The 22,162-nt window shown below is 40.1% G+C and overlaps 1 protein-coding gene across 5 annotated transcripts; it reads left to right on the forward strand.

Annotated features, from left to right (window-relative positions):
* Window positions 1-14: 14 nt before the first annotated feature.
* On the forward strand, window positions 15-21,936 carry LOC144682912 (centrosomal protein of 57 kDa-like). 5 transcript variants are annotated; one of them, XM_078545793.1, is made up of 11 exons: window positions 15-514; window positions 3,215-3,377; window positions 4,366-4,545; window positions 5,486-5,607; window positions 7,639-7,755; window positions 9,135-9,212; window positions 9,886-9,987; window positions 12,276-12,353; window positions 13,832-14,076; window positions 19,322-19,466; window positions 20,950-21,936. In XM_078545793.1, exons 1-11 carry the CDS (start codon window positions 488-490, stop codon window positions 21,187-21,189), a joined length of 1,497 nt encoding a protein of 498 aa, XP_078401919.1. In that variant the 5' UTR covers window positions 15-487; the 3' UTR covers window positions 21,190-21,936. The 5 variants fall into 5 exon arrangements, with proteins under 5 accessions (XP_078401919.1, XP_078401924.1, XP_078401921.1 ...); XM_078545798.1 differs by having other exon boundaries at window positions 105-514; window positions 19,322-19,471; window positions 20,950-21,115; XM_078545795.1 differs by having other exon boundaries at window positions 352-514; window positions 4,369-4,545.
* The last annotated feature ends 226 nt before the right edge of the window (window positions 21,937-22,162 follow it).

Raw genomic sequence — 22,162 nt, forward strand, 5'->3', positions numbered from 1 at the left:
ATCCGCGCGCGGCTGCCAATGGAAAGTGACGGTTAGAGGCGGTGGCGCGAGGCCAAACCCGGATTTGAAAAGCGGGTCCGAAACCACGTGATGTTTGCATTACCAGGCAAAGGGAATGTAACGGAATGTGGTTCAGCTGTCACCATTGTGATTCTACTGAGCTTACATGGCACTTTAACCAACCAGTATCTTTCTGAAGTGAGGAGATCAAGAGAAAATTGAAGAACACAATTAGCGTTCACATGTTCCAATTGGTCAATTAACAGTTCCTTTGAAGTGACAGCTGTCAATCAGCCAGCTCCGCCAATGAGAGGAGCAGACTGGCGGCCCCGCCCGTTGCTGTGTCCGGCCCGCTCGAGCTGCCTGAAATAGGGTTGCGCTGGGTGCGGCCTCGGTTTGATGGCTCTTCCATTCCCATCCTTGTGCTCGCCATTCCGGCCCTGGCCGCCTCGGCTCTCTAAATAAAATTGTATTTAGGCACCTGGATATGGCAGCCGTTTCCAAGAACGGAAGGGTGAGGCTCATTCATTATATCAATATTTGGGATGTGCTTGACTCGAGAGCACTGAGGAAAGGGCTGAGATGAGGCACTTTATTGAGTGCGCGCCTTCAGTTTCTGGTAGATTGTGTTCATATTTTAATGATGTATGGCCCTTGTTGCATATTTAGGAAGCAAACCGTGTGAGACTCCAATTATAATGATATAACTTTAATTTTAAAGAGCCACTTAGTCTGTTTTACGGTTTCTGAAACGTTCCTAAGTCTGTATTTCTTACCTGTTGCAACTCTTAGTGACTTGAGATATTTCAATAACCAAAAACCTTTCTTTTTATGATGCACTTGTTTGCCAGACTGTAAGTGTGAAATCTACCTTGAGTGTAGATGGAACGTGTTTGTTTTGGTTTGCAATTGTAATGTTGGCTATGGTATATATTATTGCTAATAATTCAAGATCAAACAACTCTGTAAAATAAGCATTACGTGGTGCAAAGGCTTTGGAAATGCTGCACTGTAACTATGCAAACTTGATTTAGTGGTAGTGCTCTTGATAGTAGATTGCATTTAGGGCCCATTTTGTGACTTGAGCCCATAATTTAGGTTTGTATTCCAGTGTAGTAATGAGGGAATTGCTACAATTCTATTGCTTTCTGAAGATGTTTTAAATTTGTCTGTTTAGGTGGATGTAAAAGGTCACAGGATGTTCATCTGACTATGAATTGATCTTTGGATGTGGATGCTATTTGTATGCTCTATTCAATGGGAAACATATCGAAAAATAGATGTACTTACTGAGTGTGGTAATACCTGTGGAGCAGCTATAGGTTGTAATCAAGAGCAAAATACTGCAGATGCTAGAAATCTTAAATTTAAAAAAAGAAAATGTTGGAAATACTGAGCGGGTGTGGCAGCATCTCAGCATCCGAGGAGAAAAACAAATTTACTGTTTCAGCTCAATGACCTAGGAGATTTAATGTTTTAAGCCAGTACAGAATAGTGAAAGAAGGGAAGGTGGGGAAAAGAACAAAAGGGAAGGTCTGACAGGGTGGAAGAAAGGAGAGATTAAATTACAAGTGATAATGAGCCAAAAGGGAGTGGTAATGAGACAAATTTATTCATTTGTTATTGTATTCTCTACCCAAAGGCAAGTCCTAGGCTCGTTCTTTGCTGATGCTTCATCCTGAGTGCTTTTTCTTGTTATTTTCTTTTGTCACTGGTGGTTTGCTGTTGTCTTCCACTATAGGGGCAAGGAGCCAGGTCTCAAGTCTTCCTCAGCTGGAACAAGAATCGAACCTACTCTGGTTTTATTCTGAACCACATGCTGGCCATCTGGCCAACTGAACTAACTGCCCCTTCCCACTCCCCACCATGAGACAAGTACTATAAAGGAACAAAAGATGCCTAGAGGAGGTGTAAATGGCAGAATCGTGAACAGCTGTTGTCCAAAAACAAACAAAGAGGCAAAGGTTACAATCTGAAATTGTTGAATGAATTCAAATGTTGAGTCTGAAAAGGTGTAAAGTGCCTAATCGAAAGATCAGGTGCTGAGCTTCAAGTTTGTGTTGAGCTTTATTAGAATATTGTAGGAGGCGAAGGTCAGAGTGGGAGCAAGGCAAAGAATTAAAAATGACTGGTGGGCTCACGCTTGCGGACTGAACGTGGGTATTCCACAAAATAGTCACCTACACAATCTGCATTTAGTCTCCCCAATGTAGATCCGACTGCTTCGTGAGAAGCTAAAACAGTATACTGAATTGAAAGATAGACAAGTAAATTGCTATTTCAATTGGAAGGAGTGTTTGGGGTCTTGGGCACTGAGAGGGGGCGAGGTAAAAAAGGCATCTTCTGTGCTTACAGGAGAGTGGGGTGGTTTGTGTGCTGAATGTAGAATTATGTCAATTTGCAGTGGCTTCAATTCTCCTTCATGATCTTTTCATTTCATCTGGACATTTCAAAAGGCTCAAAAGGGAGGGGAAGATGTTTGGTGGTGGCATTATGCTGGAGGTGATAATTCTTTGAATGTGGAAGTTGGTGGGCTGGAAAATGAGAAGGGGGGATCCTGTCATTGTTCTGGGAGGGAGAGTTATGGGTGAGAGCAGAAGTATGTGAAGTAGAATAGACATGTTTGAGGGCCCTGTTGACTACTGTAGGGAGAATCCTCAGCTGAGGAAAAAGGAAGACACATTGGAAGTGCTGATGCGGAGGGTTGCGTCGTCATAACGGATGTGGCGATGTAATCTATATTTTGCCTGTTGCTTTTAAATTGGTTGCATTAGCTTTACATTACATAACTTCCATAATCCAGAAGATTTGGAGTTGAAGCCTGCTGGACAAAACCAAACACTGCGGAAAGTAATGTGCAGCCGGTTTACATAGAACTTAAAATCTTAGTCAGTGCATTGCTATAAATTGAGTTTATGGGTTTTTAAAAATGACTTGTACACATGCAACAAGGTAGAATGCTGAGTGCCTTTGACAGTTGAAGAACTAGGAAACTGCTTCACTGATTCTGTAAATACTATTTGTAGATTATCAAGTTGCATATTTCTGATTACCTATATGTACTGTACAGGGATATAGGATTACTCAAAAAGGTGTATAACCCAAAATGAAACACCCTGGTACTAAATGCCATGCATTTAAGTCCTATTCTACACCACCAGTTAATAAGTCATTTCTGGGAAATAAATGTTACATTGGCCTTTTTATTCTACAGCTACAGCCCTGCTCGGATGGAGGTTTTCAATCATTACCAATATCTGACAACTTATCTGTGCCATCGTTTACTGCGTACCCAACGGACAAGCCCTTCATCAATGCTGATTTACGCCGGTCCCCAGATAAACCTGTCGTCGCGTATCCAGAGAGCAACAGTAGAGGTGTGTAATCAAGAGATTGTTTTTATAAAAAAAATATTTTGTGGTATTTGGTTTCAGTTGAGGCCAGCTGCAACCCATTTATCCAATGTTTTAATTATATCCTAATATGTAACAATCTTAACTGTCTGCCTGCCTGCCGATAATCAATTTTCATTTTATCATCTTGATCATCATCAGTTTGGTGTAGGTGAATAAATTATTCAAATATTCTTGTTTTATATTGTAAACTTGTATTTTACTATATTTGGCAATGTTATTAGAAAATCTATGATCATCTAATCAACCTGGCCAATGAAAAATTAAATTGCACCTTCATTAGTTGGTTCGACTGGGTGTGGATTCAAGCACCATTTCAGAATATGAATACACTGTTTAGGCTCCAGGTAATGTCATAGTTACAAATGTGACGGTGAGCTAGAAGTCTGCCTGTTTCACATAGATGTAAAAAGCCCATGGCACAATTTATTTATAAAAGAGCAACAAATTACATAGAATGTTCAGCACAGAAACAGGCCATTCAGCCTAACTGGCCCTTGTCATCTTCATCTAACCCTATCAGCATACCTTTATCCCTGGTGATTATCTAGCTTTCCCTTAAATGCATCTTTGTTATTCACCTTGGCGACTTCTTGTATTATCGATCTGCACATCCTAACATTCTGGCAAGTAGGAAACACCTGCACTCTCTGCTGGATTTCTTAGGGTCATTTATTTTTATGGCCCTTTTGGTCTCCCCTACAAGTGGAAATATCTCTGCACCTATCCTAAGAAACCCTTTCAAAATCTAAGACCTCAATCAAGTCACCCTTTTCTAGAGGAGAGCTCTAGTCGATTCAATCTTTCCTGTTTTACAACGTCTTACAACAATTTTTATGGGTTAATATATATATGTAGCACTTTATTTGTTTAGAAATTTCAATTACTGATGTGCAGTTGAATATTACTGTCACGATTGACTTCTGGTACTTTTGTTTCTGATTTAATTTAGCAGTACTTTCAGCATTAAGAAATCTTCAAGAGAAGATTCGCAGGTTGGAGCTAGAGCGAGCACAGGCACAGGAAAACTTGAAACGTATCTCCAAGGGTGCAGCGGAGAGCAAAAATGTGTTGGATAAGGGCCGACAAAGAGAGGGTAACACAGAGATGGAAATGGCACAGCATAGTCAAGGTTTGTTGAAGTAGTTTGGAACTTTTTGTAAAAAAGTGGAATTTTAGTTTTAATCTAGAAATCCTTATTTTGAGATTTTTCATGCCTTTTAGTTTCTGCCAACATTGTTGAATTGTTGCGCAGTGCTGATGAAGGACTGAGATGCTGAACTTCCCTATGTTGTCAATAGAGATCTTGTGAAGTAAATAAAACGATGTTAATTGTATCAGAGACATCAGTAATCCTCAAGAGTGTTTTGACTGGTGCCTCCAAACTATTGGTTGCTAACAGTGGCAAATACTTCACCAGTACTTGACCCTATCCTGCCATTGCTGGTCTGAATAGACATACCCCAAGCTTTGGAAAAATCCTAACCGGATAATTTAATTTTTTTTTTTGTATAATCTCATGCCAGTTACCTCCCTCTAAGTAGAATGACAAGGGAAACTCTTTCGAGTTACCAACAGTCACAGATTGCAACTTCTTTCGAGTACAATCACAGTTCTTGGTTTTCCAGGAGTGGGACGTGAACCCACAACCCTCTGATTCAAAGGCGAGGGTGCTATGAACTGAGCCACAGCTGACACCTCAAGTGGTACATATTACAAAGCCACTTCAAATGGATTTGGAAATCTCTCAAATAATGTGAAGATGATAGCAGTGCATCCTTTGTCTGGTAATCAATCGTTTGAAAGTTTATGTTTTTTCAGTTGGGTTGGTTGGTAGTGAGAGCGCCGAATATAGCACATTGACTTAATGTAATCCTGATGGGCAGGTATCTGTCTACTCACTGGCATTTGCCTACCTTTTTATTTAAGTATTATGAAATTATGTTTTAGAGCTGTGGGAAATTGTGCTATTTGAAAATGGGTTTGTAATGATGACCTACCAATTAAAGAAGCTATTTTTGTATCTGAGAAAAATATTATAATTTACAATTTTTGTTTTGTTTAATCTCCAGCATTGGCAACACAATTGTCAGCAGCAGAGTCTCGCTGTAACATTCTGGAAAAACAGCTGGAATACATGAGAAAAATGGTGCAGAATGCTGAAATGGGGAGAGAGATGGCATTGCAGAGACAGGTAAGGGCAAGGTTATCAAGCAGATCTAAAATGCAAGGAAAGTAAACCCGAAATTTTAAAGTTGTGCCTGATCATGGAGTATGTGAGTTATAGGAACTGGTTGTTAATTCTTCATTCCAGTATAAAAATCATCACCCCTGATTTTGAATGTTCACTACTGAGCGCTTCAGTTACTTGTAAATGTGGTAAATGGCCGCAGTATCAAACCTCAAATTTGAATGTTAGCAATTGTTGACCTTGCTTTCTTGTTAAATTTGGTGTTGCAAGAAATGAAAGGTGACTGACAGTTTTCAAAATTCCCAGATATTGAAATAGATTACACTGCTTTTTAAAACCTGTAAAGCAGGGAATGGAATTAGTTTGTAAAAACATTGAAAGTATTTCACTACAAATTGTATATTGAATTTCTGCCAAATCCCACATAATGGAATAAAATTCAGATTATTGTAACTTTTTTGTTTGTAAATTTCATGGTGTACCACAAATTAATCACTGCCCGAATGAAAACTCTCAAAACTAGTACAAAATTTGAAGACTCATTATTTATGAGTACTTTTTCTTCCCAACTATTCTCAAAAGTTGTACTGGCTCTTTTGGCTTATAAATTATTCTAATATCTTTAGAAAGGACAGGAATTTGGAAAATGAGGTAGATCCACAATATTGACATGAGACACTGCTATAGCATTAGAAAGACAGAATATTAGTATGGACAACAGAAAAGCTATGGTTGGAATTGATGAATGGAAAAGGATTCAGGGCTTTGGGATTATTTGTAGACCTTCAGACAGCAGTAGTAAAGTAATGAGATACATTAACCTGGAGATTAGAGAAGCTTGTTACAAAAAGTGTAGATAGAATGGGAAGCTTTAATTTTTGCGTCAACTGGAGCAAGCAGAGTCCCAAAGACTGCAAATTTCTTGTATATATTCCAGTCAATTTTCTGGAACAATGCATGACACAAGAAAACCCATAATATTAGATTTAGTGATGACTAGTGATATTATGGGAACACCTAGCAAACTGTGACCATAATGTAAAATTTATTTTTGAGAAGAAGAGTGAGTCATGAATCAAGGTTTTTAAATTGTGCAAGACTGACTTTGGAGGAGTCAGATAGGAGTGACCATAATAGACTGTGCTGAATCACTAATGGATAAAACTGAATGAACAGTAGGAGGTGTTCAATAAAGTATTTTGTAGATTATAAGACCTGTACATAGCCCTAAAGGGGAAGAGCTCTTAGTGCGTATTTAGACACCCTTGGTCAACAAGGGGAGTGAGATGGCACAAAACTGAAGAGGATTTATATGATAGCAAAGGACAGTAGAGATTCTGTGAACGGGGAGAAATAAGTAGCAAGGGGTACAAAGAAATTGAGAATTGCAAAATGGAATGAGAAGGTTTGCAAGGGATATCAAGAACAATTCTGAGCTTGATGAGTAATGTGGGCAACCTAATGACAGATACAGGTGATGTAATTGGAAGCCGAGAAATGGCGGACTTACTAAATGTAACTTGTATTGGTCTTCACAGCAGAGGATGAGGATAAAGTGCCAGAAATATAAGGAAAACTAAAAATTGAGGATGAACTAATTAGATTCAATATAAGTAAAAGAAAACTGGTGAGAAGCTAGGAACTGGATGAGAAGGGGTTCAAATACCAGAAGTCAAAGCTATTGGACAAATATAAAAACCATTAAATAGGCTAATGAAATATTGGCCTTTATCTCGAGGAAGCTGGGATACAATGAGTGGAAGTTTAGTTAAATCCCATCTGGAATCCTGCATTCAATTCTGGACATGGCAAGGCAGAAGGATTTATTGGCATGGGTATTGAGGGTTATAGAATCAAGGAAGGTAGATCAGCCATGTTCTAATTGAATGGTGGAACAGGTTTGACCGGCTGAATGGGCGCCTCCTGTTCCTACATTCCTATTAGATTTTAAGGGGGTAATGTACAAAATTGCACTTCTCCTGTAAATCCTGTGACATGAATTTGACAATTTCCATTGGGTTTTTGCTAATCCAGGCACCTTTGGAAAAGAAAAACTTGGTGGATCAATCAGATCTACAATCAAAACTTGAAAAACTTGACCTAATCGAGCGGGAATATCTTAGACTTACAGCAACGCAGACTACAGCAGAGGTTTGTGGGCTGTCTCTAAACATTTCTTATTGAAATAGCTAATATTATAGACAATACGAGCATATAAACTAGGCCTCTCAAGCCTGCTCTGCCATTCAATAAGATCATGGCTGTTCTGCCTACCCCCGATAACCTGTGACTCCCTTGTCAGTCAAGAATCTATCTACCCCTGCCTTAAAAATATTAATTTACCCTGACTCCACTCTCTGGGAAAGAGTCCCCATGCTTCATGACCCTCGTAAAATTTCTTCTGCATGCCATCTTGAATGGGAGACCCTTTATTTTTAAACTGTCCCTGAGTTCTAGTCCCTCACAAAGAGAAACATCCTTTTAGCATCCACCCTGTCAAGCCCCTTGAGGGACTTGAGATCTCCTTTCAATCTTCTAAATTCCAATGTATACAGGCCCAACCTGTCTAACCTTACCTAATAAGATAACTGTGCCTGCCCCCTGCCCCTCTCCCACCAATCCCGGGTATCAGTCGGCAACGTACATGATGATTCCTATCTTAGAAATCAGTGTTTCAAAACCAAAATGGGATCACCAGCATGAGAATGGCCGGGATTTTGTGGTCAGTGATAGAAGAACGGTTCTTGGCATTTGTCATGCTGACAGATGTCTACAGACCTTTTGCAGGCTTTTGACCGGCAACATGCTGTCATCAAACATCTGATCCAGTGCAGTGCCCTCAGGCGATTTGTGATGTGAGGGAACAAAACATCAATAGCAAGGCTCTTGGAGTCTAAACCAGGAAGTAGAAGAAGATTTAAATTGATTTATAATCTTGCATAGAAAGTGAAATAGAAAGAAATAAAGATGGGATCAAAAGAGACATAAGTGACAAAGTGGGGAAAAAAGTTACAATTTTTAAATCTCCAACATTATCTTCTGAAGAAATAAGACTCCCCTTCTGTAGAATTAATTTTGTGTCAGACAGGTTGCTTGACAGTAATTGTAACTCAAAACCGTTTTAAAAATTCACTCACCTGAATGCAGCAGCCCCCATTTTTCCTGTTGTTCTTGGTGGGTAATGAACAGGTAAGTACAGCAACTTCATGCCCTTGTGTGAATTTCAATGCTGAATCTCTTGACAAAGTACTGTTACAGCACAGCCTGTGGAGGAGTAAGGTAACTCAGGCGACAACTTCCGGGTTTCTGCTTTTAACTGCTTGTGTGTACCCCTGCAATTGCTGTCCAATTTGCTCTAATAGTGAGTGCTGACAATGCAAAATCCTGACCAATGAATGATACTCTGAATCACTGTAATTGATTTTCTTGTTGCTGAGACAAGGTGGTAATAAATGTGTATGTAGTTCTGTAGATCACAATGCATTCCTATGCTTAATAATCTGACAGTCAATTTGCTTTGTTTTACACAGAAGAAAATTTGTGAATTGGAACAGAAGTTACGAGAGGAAGAACACCAACGAAAACTGGTACAGGATAAAGCTGCACAGGTTTGGACAAGCATTGTAACACTGCTCTTAACATAGTTGGGAGTTTAAAATTGGATCTAGCTGGTTCTTGATTTTTTTAAATTGTACTTTATCCAATGCACTGTGGGATAACCTTAATAGTTTCAAATTGCTGCTAACATTACCAACAACAATGGCTGATCTGTAAGCATCAGCACTTCAACTTAATGCTGTACAGCTCAAAATATTCTTTCAGGTGCAACCCAGATTTAAAGGAGCCATATTTATAATTGTGGCACTTAGTATATTCACTTGAACTACATAAAACATTTAACATTTCACAATTTCAGCATTAAATGTTACTGAGTCCTAATGGCAACAGTACTGTATAATTCCATGAGGAATATCTTGGCAGATTAGTATAGAATCATGTATGCAAGTTGCATGGAAGAAACACAAAAACAAATCTAAAGTCATGAGGAGATGAGTAGAGGAACAACAAATTTAGAGAATAATTTAAGATTCAAATAATTAGAGAATGCTATGTAGGAGAGCTTCTGAAGTGGTTGGCCAACCATCTACATGATACCAATTTGATTTTTTTTAAATGGTTAAATATTCCAAAGAATATATTTAGTATTGTTTGAGGTATGCAGATATTCTTAAGTTGGAATCCTTTGTCATGTTTTTATATGTGAAGATTTTTTTTATATAGTTGCAGACTGGCCTGGAAAGAAATAGAATTTTGTTACAAGCAGTGTCACCACCATCACCAAAGATGAAGAGAATAAAGAGCAAGAGGAAGCAGCCAGTCAAGGTAGATTTAACAGTTGCTATAGGTAATTAGTAATGTCATCTTTTGCAAGGATTTTTAAAGTTCTCACAGCATAGTGTTCTGAAATACTATTTTGATTTAGAGTTCGTAAATATGACTGATTCTTGACAGTGTGTTGGGAAAGTCATGAGGAGATGCTTTTCTTGATTTGGTATCTTTTTAATGATCCAGGAAGAGGTTAAGAAGTAACTCAAGGCACTGACTGCAAAACGACAACTAAAATGATCTGGCATTAGAAATGCCTAATTTTTAAAGGTCTACGTTTGATGAAATAAGGGAACAAATAAATTGCAGAATCTTCATAAGTATAATGCTGATGTGAAGGGCAAGATTCCCAAAATCAAGCTCTAAGCAAATGTCACCCTAAATGGGTTAGCAAATAAATTTAAAAGCTGGGCAGGGTCTAATGCTGAAACATCCTGTTAAAAGGGCAGTTAGAGGCAAAGAAATACCTCAAAAAGCATAGTAACTGAGGCTAACCATGAGTTTTTAAAATCTTTTTCACTACCACAGCAGTAACAGGACAGTCAGGTGGAAATTATCAAAGATGCAGACTGATTTGAATGGAGAAGTTTAAGTGCAATAAATTGTGAAAAGCTTTTTTAAAAAGATGCAATCGGTGTAGCAAAGAAAGTCCTGGAAAGAAACATTGCAGCTGAGGTGAAGCATCACAGCAAAAAATAAAGCAGTATTACAATAGCAAGTGAGCAGTCATGAGGATGAAGACCATTGAAAATGCAACCTGGCTTGAAATAGTAAATATTTGCAATAAATGCCCCCTCCAAACAAAGATACCCAAAGTATAATCAATTACTTCACCGTAAGAGGTAGGAAGTTTTGGGGAGGCTAAGTGGACTCAAACCAAAATCCCCTGGGATTAATGGTACCTATCCCAAAATGCTGAGCTGATAAAGGCTAGGGAGGAAATTAGTGAGGCACTGATCATTTTGAGTCAGTCACTGGGCATTGGACTGTTTGCAATCTATTGAAACATTTTCAATGTGGTGCCAGTGTTCTTCAGTTCTCAGTTGTAAAGAAGAGTCATATTGGACTTGAAACGTTAACTCTCTCTCTCTACAGATGCTGCCAGATCTGCTTGAGTTTTTTCAGCACTTTCTATTTTTTATTATTAATGACACCTTTTTAAAAGACTTCTCAACTTGTACAACTATCTTCACAATATTTGTGTGTATGCACCACCTTGTCAAATTGTGCAATTTTGTGTATATTGCCCCTCCTCACTCTCATAATTTCACACTTCTCTGCATTAAATTTTATCTGCCATGTACTTAAGAGTCTTAAGAGTTATACAGCACAGAAACAGGCCCTTTGGCCCATCGTGTCCGTGCCAGCCATCAAGCACCTATCTATTCTAATCCCAATTTCCAGCATTTGGCTCGAACACATTGCCTGAGAGAGTGGTAGAGGCAGGAACCCTCAACATTTAAGAAGTATTTAGATGAGCACTTGAAACGCCATTGTCCATTTCATCAGATTGTCTGTGCCCTTCTGAAGACTGTTCTAGCCTCCTCACTGATTACAATTGAGTTTTATTATCTGCGAACATTAAAATGATGTCCTTCATACCGAGTTTAGGTCATTGATGTTAACGAACTCAGCAGTCGTCCCAAAATCAAGCCCTGTGAAACACTGCTGCCCATTTCCCATCTGTTTGGAAAAACAATTGCTCACCACTATTGTGCTTTCTGTCTCTTGGGCACTTTTGTATCCACACAGCTACTACCCTCACATGGATTTCAATTTTGCAGTACTTAAATCTTTTGAAAGCCCATATATCTTTTGAAAACCCATATATCTTTTGAAACCCATCATCAACTGCACTGCCCTTATCAACCCTCTCCGTTGTAGATGCAGCAATATGATCTGTTTTCATGATATTGGTTGAAGGATAAATATTGGCCAGGACACGCAGGCAAACTCCCCAATTCTTAAATAGCACCAAGGATCTTTTGCACCCTCTTGAGCGGGCAGACTGGACCTCTGTTTAACATCTCACCTGAATGACAGCACCTCCAATAATGCTTCCTTAGTAATGCACTAAAGTGTCAGCCTGAAGTTTGTGCTCAAGTCCTTGGAAAGGGACCTGAAACTGCTACCAATTTGGCCCATGGATGACATCAGTCAGTTTTTGACATTAAATTTGTGAGCATTTTGCTAATTGAAGTGCTTTGGTAGTCCCAGGAGAAAGCTGCTGAGCAATATGGATTTCTGAATATCTCTAATATGTTTTCCTAAACTTTTGTTTTCAGAAATCTTGTACAAACCATTCACATGCACAACCTCATTATCGCTTCAACCTGGGTGATATACCATTTGTTGCAGGAAAAGTGAGTAACAGTTGCTTCTGTGCCCAATGCTATGGTGTTGCATTATTTTCTGCCGTACTGGCATGTTTCTATTGTCTTTGCTTGTCCAAATCCGCTACACACGATTTCCAATGTGACTTTACTGTTGGTTACTTAGTTGAGACTCCCTGGATTGATTTCCAGCCAAGTGGGTATGGTAAATTTTTACAGCCTTCAAGAAAACATCTTGATTAAAGTTTTTCAATTTTTAATGGACCTTATTTTGCTACTCATCATCTTTCTTGCTAAAAATTGTCAAGAGTAATTTTTGCCAGCAATCACTTAAAGGATAATAAACCCTTTCTGAAGGATGTGGAGTGTAGAGTGCATTCATTGTGTGGAAACTGTAATATGGTAATGGTGGTACTGGACCAGAGGTTGAGTCCAAAACATGACAAGTGTTAAAATTGAATGCTATAAACCATGAAAGTCAGATTAAGATGAATAACAAACTGATTCATGACTGTCCATGGAGAAGGAACCTTGCTACCTCTACCCTTTCTGGCCTGCCCAACTCAAGCCTCACACTGTGCCCTCTGTGAGGGCCTAGCAGGCTCACTGAATGTAGGCAATAAATGAGGCTTTGTCAGCATCACCCACACAAAGAATTTTAAGAATTCACCACCTTAAACAATTACTTCCTCTGCCACCAACAAAACAATGGCACAAGTGTGTATCATCTATAAGATGTACTGCAGCAACTCACCAAGACTCCTTGCCTATTACCTTCTAAACCTACAACCTCTATCACCTAAAGCAGCAGATACATGAGAACACCACCTGCAAGTTCTCTAAGCCCCACACCACCCTGACTAATGCCATTTCTTCAATGTGGCTGGGCCAAAAGCCTGGAATTCTCTCCCTAAACAGCACTGTGGGTGTGCCTACACTATGTGGACTTACAGCAGTTCAAGAAGGTGGCTCACCAACACCTTCGCAAAGGCAATTAGGGATGGGCAATAAATGCGGGCCTAGCCAGTGGTGCGCTCATCCTACAAAAGAATTTTTTTTTAAAAAGCTGTAGCAAAGGAGCAGAAATTTTATTTGTCGCAATGTTGGCATTTGGTCAAATTGAACTTTGCTTTGCACAAACTAAAACACTGAGCTTATGGTTTGATCACTTCACACTTTCTTGTTTAAGATTCTGCACAATATCTACTGCCTGAGTCCGAGAGAGAGGGAGGTCTGGGGATAATCCTTGCCAGTTATTCATTCCAAAAAGATTTATGAAATAATTCATTAAAGGTAATAGATGTGAAGGAAGAAAGGTTAACATTTTTTATTTTTTATTGAAAGGTAGAAATATTTTGAGGATGCTTGTATATGCAACAGTTACTTGCCAGTGTTGCTGTGTAAAGAAGCTTGTATCAAAAACATTTAGTTTAAAATAATTTTGCTATTTATTTTTACTCAAACATTCTACTGCCACGTGCAATTTCCTAATAGCCTTTGTTTTTCAGTCTGCTAGTCCAAGCCATTCAGTCCGTGCTAATGTTCAGCATGTCTTGCACCTGTTGAAGCAACACAACAAGATCTTGTGCAATGACAGAGTTGTCAGTGACCAGCCAATGGTCAGGAACAAAACCTCAAGAGTCTCCAATATAATGCCTGAAAGTTCTTCTGAATCTACCATTTCCTCCACTTCCCATGAGGTGCTTTCTGATCTATTGTTGACATTACAAGATGAGTTTGCACAAATGAGCTTGTAAGTATACTGTTCCTCTGAATATCATCTGCTTATTAATTGCCTACTGGGATTTTATTAACTTGACAGTTTGCAAATACATTGTTTAATTATTATCCAGCTGCATGTGAAATGTGGAAAATATGTATTAAGGAAATGAGGGAATCAGCACATGAAGAGTAAAGTACAACTATTCTAGAGGAACTTGGAAAGTTAGAGATATACTTATTAATGTTGTTGATATAGACTTTACAAAAGCAATTTACAACCTCAATGTCCCACAACACATTTTAGAGACATTGAATTACTTTTTAATTGTGACCACTGTCATGATGTAGGGAAACAGAGCAAGCTCCACAAACAACAGTGAAATGCATGACCAGATGACATGCTTTTGTAATGCTGAAAGAGGGAGTTGAAATTTCGTAATATTGGAACGGCAGGAGCTCTCAGCACCTAAAAGGTTACAGGGTTGGGGAATCTGTCTGATGGTAATACTAGGGAGAGGGTTCAGGGCAGCAAATGTTGTGGAAGGGACACTGATTCAGGATCCTTGCAAAGGTGATCCCAAGACCTTGGAAGATTGAGATGTAGACAGGAGTATGACGGAATTGGGGTAAACAGATGCAGGAGAAAGTGAGTACCCTGACCTACCTCCGGGCTGTACCAGCCAGCAATTTGAATCCCAGTGTGAAACTGTAAAATTCATTGAATTTAACTCCCAAATAATTCAATTAATTAGCAAATATAGCAATTCAAGTGTTTTTCCATACTTAAAACTTGTGTTTGGTGAGGATTCAGGCTCTCATTTTCAGGATTTTATCTGTATGTGGGGTGTGTTTGGCATCACCTAAGGACTGACCAACAGCTGAGTGAGAGGTGGTGTGGGATCAGGTGGTTGAAGACCAATCACTCACTGGTCAGTGACGTAGTAAGGAACAAGCTGCAAGTACACGTTGAGATGACTCTATTGCTGATGGTTTTATCCTTTTTTTTTTCCATTCCCTTCTCCTCGTGTCTCCCTTGCCTTTATTCTGTCTTATCGCCCAGGCATGTAGACAATCAATGTAGGAAAGGGAAGGAACTTACAAGGGATGCAGAGAGACTCTGAGAGAGGAGTGTTCTCTGTTCTTCCACTTGCTCATCCCCTGTCATTTCCACTGAATTGAGCCCAGTACCAATCCTTCTATATTAAAAATTAAATTGCTACTTTCCTTGCAGACAATGCATGCGCAGAAGGAGGCCATTCGGCCCACGTCCATGCTGGTCAACAAAGATCTGACTACACTAATCCCATTTTCCAGCATTTGGCCTATAGCCCTGGAGGCTATGGCAACACAAGTGATGAATATCTAAATACTTCTTAACTGTTAACGAGAATTTCTGACTAAACCACCCTTTCAGGCGGTGAGTTCCAGACTCCCACCACCCTCTGGATGAAAAAAATTCTCCTCAACTCCTCTCTTAGCCTTCTACCTCTTACCATAAATCTATGCTCCTTGGTTATTGACCCCTCTACTAACGGAAAAAGTGCCTTCCTGTCCACTCTATCTAAGCCCCTCATAATCTTAAACACCTCTCAGGTCCCCCCTCAACTTTTGCTGCTCCGAGGAAAACAACCCCAGCCTATCCAGTCTTTCCTCATAGGTTAGACCCTCCAGTCCAGGCAGCATCCTGGTAAATCTCCTCTGCACCCTCTTCAGTGCAATCACATCCTTCATATAATGTGGTGACCAGAACTGCACACAGTACTCTAGTTGTGGCCTAATCAGCATTTTATAGAGTTCCAGCATAACCTTCCTGCTCTTGTATTCTATGCTACAGCTAATAAAGGCAAGTATCCCATATGCCTTCTTAACCAACTTATCTACCTGTCCTGCTACCTTCAGGGATCTGTGGATATGCACACCAAGGTCTGTCTGATCTTCAGTACTTTCCAGGGTCCTACCATTCATAGTGTAATCCCTTGACTTATTAGCCCTCCCCAAGTGCATTACCCCTCACTTTTCCGGGTTAAATTCTATTTGCCGCTGCTCTGACTAGTCCCTTGATATCCTCCTGCCGTTTACAGCTATCCTCTTCACTAGTTACCACCCTACTAGTTTTGGTGTAATCCGCAAACTTCTTGATCATACCCCCTACGTTTAAGTCCAAATCATTTATGTACTCCACAAATAGCAAGGGCCCCAGCACTGAGCCCTGCAGAACCCTACTGGAAACAGACTTCCAGTCCAGAAACATCCCTCTACCATTACCCTCTGATTCAAAATCCTTGCAAAAGTCCATGTAGACCACATCAAATGCATTACTCTCATTAACACTCCTGGTTACCCCCTCAAAAAAGTCAATCAAATTTGTCAAACATGACCTTCCCTTAACAAATCCATGCTGACTACCCGTGAGTAATCTGTGTCTCTCCAAGTGCAGATATATTCTGTCCCTCAGAATTCCTTCTACTAACTTCCCCACCACTGAGATTAGACTGACCGGCCTGTAATTTCCTGATCTATCCCTCCCTCCCTTTTTGAATAATGGGACAACATTAGCAGTCGTTCAGTCCTCTGGCACCTTACTTGTGGTCAGAGAGGATTTGAAAATTACTGCCAGGGCCCCTGATATCTCTTCCCTTGACTCCCTCGACAGCCAGGGAACATCTCACCCGGGCCTGCGGATTGATTATCTTTTAAGGCTGCTAAACCTGCTAGTACCACCTCCTGTTAATTTCCTCTAATATTTCACAGTCCCCCATCCTGACCTTTATACCTGTGTCATTCTTTTCCATTGTGATGACTGATGCAAAGTATTCACGAAGGACTGTAGCCACATCTTCCGGGTCCACAAACGGATTACCTCCTATCTCTCATTGGCCCTATTCTTTCCCTAGTTATTCTCTTGCTCTTTATATATTTAAAAACTCCTTTGAGGTTTCCTTTTATTACACCCACCAATGCTTTCCCATGCACTTTCCTAGCGTTTCTAGTCCCCTTTTTGCATTTTTTTTTATAATCCGCTAGGGACTCTGCCATATTGAGCCCTCGGTATCTGCCGTAAGTTTTCTTTTTTTCATTAATCCTAACCTTCATGTCCCTTGACATCCAGGGTTCTCTAGACTGGGTCCCCCCCCCCCGTCTTTACGGGAACATATTTGCCCTGTACACTCGCTATTTCCTCCTTGAATGCCTCCCACTGCCCTGACACAGTTTTATCTGTAAGTAGCTGCTCTCAGTCCACTTGGGTCAAATTGTATCTCATCTTAGTAAAATTAGCCTTTACCCAGTTTAGAACTTTTATTCCTGGCCCAACCTTCTCGTTTTCTAAAACTATCCTAAATAACTGAGTTATGATCACTGTCTCCCAAATGCTCCCCTATTGATACGCTTTCCATCTGCCTGGGCTCATTTCCGAATATTAGGTCCAGAATTGCCCCCCTCCCTTTTTGGGCTTTCTACATACTGGCTAAAAAAGTTCTCCTGGATGCAACTTAAGAATTTCGCTCCTTCCCTAACTTGCATGCTAAAACTATCCCAGTTAATGTTTGGAAAGTTAAAATCCCCTACTTTACTGCCGCCTTATTTTTGCACTTCTCTCAAACTTGATTACATATTTGTTCCTCTATCTCTCCCTGACTGTTTGTTTGGGGGCCTATAGTACAACCCCATTTTCCATTTTTTACTTCTACCCATATAGCCTCATTTGATGATCTTTCCAAGATATCGTCCCTCCTCACTGCTATAATTGATACCTTGATCAATATTGTGACCCCCCATCCCCCCTCTCTATCTTGTCTGAATACCCTATAACCAGGAATGTTGATCTGTCAATCCTGCCCTTTTAGCCAAATCTCGGTCATAGCTATGGTATCATACTCCCACGTGCCAATCTGTGCCCTCAGCTCGTCTGTCTTATTCCTCAGGCTCCTTGCATTAAAATATATTCCATTTAGCCTTGCTAAACTCACTCCTTTCTTATCGAGTCTATGTTTCCTCTGCCTTCCAGGCTCACTTCCTAGCGTTTTAACTTCTAATTCCATCTCAACTTCTCTCCCCTCTGAACTACTTTTCAGGATTCCAACACCTTGCCAAGTTAGTTTAAGTCCATCCCAACAGCATTAGCAAATCTCCCTGTGAGGATGTTGGTCCCGTTCCTGTGCAGATGTAATCCGTCCAACTTGTACAGGTCCCACCTCCCCCAGAAACGGTCCTGATGCCCCAGGAATCTAAAGCCCACCTTCCTGCACCATCTCTCCATCCACGCATTCATCTGCTCTATCCTTCTGTTCCTATACTCACTACTGCGTGGCACTAGGAGTAGTCTGGAGATTACTACCTTCGAAGTCCTACTTTTCAGTTTCCTACCTAATTCCTTAAAATCTGCTTGCAAGACCTCATTTCTCTCCCCAAGTCATTGATCCCAACATGGACCCCGACCTCTGGCTGTTCACCCTCCCCCTTCAGAATGCCCTGCAGCTGTTCTGTGACAACCTTGACCCTGGCACCTGGGAGGCGACATACCATCCTGGAGCCACGTCTACGGCCGCAGAAGCGCCTGTCTACTCCCCTTGCTTACGAATCCCCTACCACTATTGCCCTGCCACATTTCTTCCTCGCTCTCGCTCTCGCTGTCTCCCCCCCCACCCCCCCCCCCCCCCCCCGGCTGCATCACCCACCGAGCAGCTGGACCACCCACAGTGCCATGGCCTTGGCTGGCCTCCACAGAGGAACCATCGCTCTCACCGTTTTCCAAAGCCAAAAGACAGTTTGCAAGTGAGATGCACACGAGGGATTCCCTACTATCTGCTTGATCCCCTCCTTCTGTCTGGTGATCACCCATTCCCTCTCTGCTTGTACTCCCTTAAGCTGCGGGGTGACCATGCCCTGAAATGTGCTATCCACAAACCTCTCGTGAATGCACCGTAGTGCCCCCAGCTGCCGCTCAAGCTCCAAAACCCGGAGCTAAAGTTGCTCCAGTCGGAGGCACCTCCTGCATACATGGTCATCCAGGCCGCCGGGAGCATATAGGATTTCCCACATAGCACAGGATGTGCAAATCACAGGACTGAGCTCCCCAGACATATTTTAACTAATTAGAATATGGACCCTTGCTTTTATTTTACCCTTAATCCTACTTGAGTATAGACTAGATGCTAGATCCTCTAGATAGACTAGATCCTCTAGGTGCTGCTGACTACCTGTCCCAGGGTGGTCCTCTCGTGCACTCGTGTGTTATATATTTGTTGTGTCATGCTGTTATATATTTTCTAATCCAGCGAACATCAAGAGTTGGTCAAACAAATTCAGGAAGCAAATACAAATGTGATGAGAGAGGACTTGGAGCGAGAGTTAGAATCACTGGTGAAAAGAATGGAAGCAAAAGGAGATCAGATTGCTAAAGTCCACAAACATCAGGCATCGGTAAGGTAAAAAAATTCTATGTAGTTGCTTGGTAGTACAGAATTATATTGCTGAGAAGAGACAGGACAAACGCAAGAATGCCAAATTTCAAATGATCACAGCAATTTATTTTACTGGAGAAATGGGTGCTGATTGGTTGGCAGTACCTCCTGTAGTATAATTATTGTGATTGTTTGAAATCTGGCATTCTTGTGTTTGTCCTGATGAGTGCGACACAAAGCTTCAACAACATGTCTCTCTTTTTAGCAATATTCAAGTGTTGTCAATTCCCATGATTGCTCAGTGGATAAAGGGCAAAAAGACCTGCAGACTTGTCCTATCCCAACTGCATTGCTCGCCAATGCAAAAATACCCATCAAAATTAATGGAAAAATGATGTTGCCTTTGACACCAATGAAATGTCTGGTCCCAAGCTGAAAATTCATTTGCACGTTGGGCTTCACCTTCAACTGTTCGTCCTCTTTGTTTCAGCACCACGATGTTGAAAATCCAATCATGCAGCTGTGTTGTAACAGTAACCTAAATCGTGCTTGTAAAGCCACTTTGTTGTTGCTCACACTTATGACATCTCATGCTGTGCATTTGGGAGCCGGTCTGGTTATGTGACTTCATGCAAATGGTGGGGAAGAGAGTTCGGGCCTGTTCTCTTGTATGGCCTTGACCATGATGTTGCACATCAGTGACTTGCATATTGGACTAGCACATGGACCACCTGCATCTGCAGACCGCACTTTGAGAACGACTGATATAGATGATACTTGGCTAACATGGGATAGTTAACTAAAGGACACTAGCATCTTCAAAATGCAAAATTATTCATCGGTGTTCCGAATTTCTAGGTTTTTTTCTTTTTTTTCTCTTCAGCATCCAAAATAAACTAATTGCTACACTCCCATGTATTTTCCAGTATTGACTTACCTTGATTCTGTTCACTGTAGAACAAAAGACATGTCCGTTAATAAAAGCATAGCACCATATGGCATATTACTTACTTGAACCCTTTTTGTATTGGATCAATAAATGGGAACATATGGCGTTGAGCAGTTAATTCCACAGTAACTTGAACTGTTTTATAATTTGCATTAGAATGGCTTCCACTGGAGGTTGTCCCTTGTATGTTCTCTGCTTATACCATATTATCTGCTTATACCATATTATGAGAAATGCAATGGCATTATTATCTCATTTAAATGTGTAGACCACTACTGAATTAGTTGATAACATTCTAAATCTTGGCTGGTTTATCTACTATTGTGTTCTATGGATTTAACAACGCCTTGTCACATTAAAGGTTTTGTATTTACTAGGACTTTTTCCCATCCCAGTAGGTATTATCCATTCATGTGATAGTAAACCTATTATTCGGAATAAGTTAATAAATATGGTTCCAGATATTCTCACTGTACAAGATCAGAAATGAACAATGCCACTTTTTGTTCTACAGTTGGCTACAGGTCTTGTAACATGCTAACTTTTTTTTAAGCTTAAGAAATTCCATGGTACAATGAGGAGAAAGCACTCTGTCAGTGGAGGAGCAAGTCAGAAAAAGACTCTTAAGAGTGCAAACGAAGTGCAAGTCAGAACTGCAACAACCAAAGGGAAGGATACTTCCTCTGATAAAGTGCGACCAGGAACTAAAAGCAAAAGAAGCCTTTGTTTATTAAGAGACATGCAGACTCTACAAACTACTCTCCGAAAAGACGATGTTAGTTGGGGCTATTGAAGTAATTTATTTTAACTTTGTGGTGTGAATTTCAAAGCCCAACATGCTTGCTTATGCCTCCTTTCTATTTTTCAATTAATTCCTGTCTCTTTTCAAAGAAAGCATTTACTTAAAAATAAGTGTATGGTTGTGAAGGTGAAATGCCAGATTTCACAAACTGTTTTTGGAATCTACTTCAAGCCTGATTTGTGGACCAGTACACTTCTGCAATGATGTCATTGGACTTTCATAATTGGATCTCTACATAGCTTCTCCTAGATTACAGATGCTGAGATTCATGCACATCCTTCGACTGGGGAAAATGTGAAAATGACTTCAAGATTCACCTTTCCTGTACTTGAAAAGCGTAGTCTCTCCTACAAATACTGCTCTTGTGGTTCAGCTTAGTTTCAAGTTCAGAAATGCTTCATTATGAAGCTATAAATGAATCTGAAGGCTTTATTGATGAATGACCTCCAGATTGGTGTAGTTACTCAGGGAAAATTATCCAACAATGTATTCAAAAGATAGAACCCCATGTAATATCTTAGTGACAATTCCATGTGTAAATATTTTTTTATTTAACTCTGCAATTGCAAATTATGGTTCCTGCACATTTTATACAGAACTGTTGGTCTAATTTTAAAATTAAATAGACCATGATGAGATTTTTATGATTTTGATCCTGGCATTCAGGAATAAGTTACGTCAAGAAAAAGAGATACTTAAATATTAATCTATTTTAAATAAATAAAGATTTTGCTTTTTTTTGGTTGGGTGACTGACAATCTGTTGGACCAGGACTTATATGGTTGCACTTTATTACTATTAATCTAAATAACCTTCATTGCAAATATTTGTGTCCATCATGAATATTAATAGATTTCAATTAATGTGACATTTTTGGAAGAATACATTTTAGCTAGTTCTCAAAGTCTGAGTCTCAAAGCAGTGCATTTTATAGATGGTAGACACTGCTGACTTATGCCTCGTT

The sequence above is a fragment of the Cetorhinus maximus genome, chromosome 7, assembly GCF_964194155.1.
Source record: "Cetorhinus maximus chromosome 7, sCetMax3.hap1.1, whole genome shotgun sequence".
Classification (NCBI taxonomy): Eukaryota; Metazoa; Chordata; class Chondrichthyes; order Lamniformes; family Cetorhinidae; genus Cetorhinus; species Cetorhinus maximus.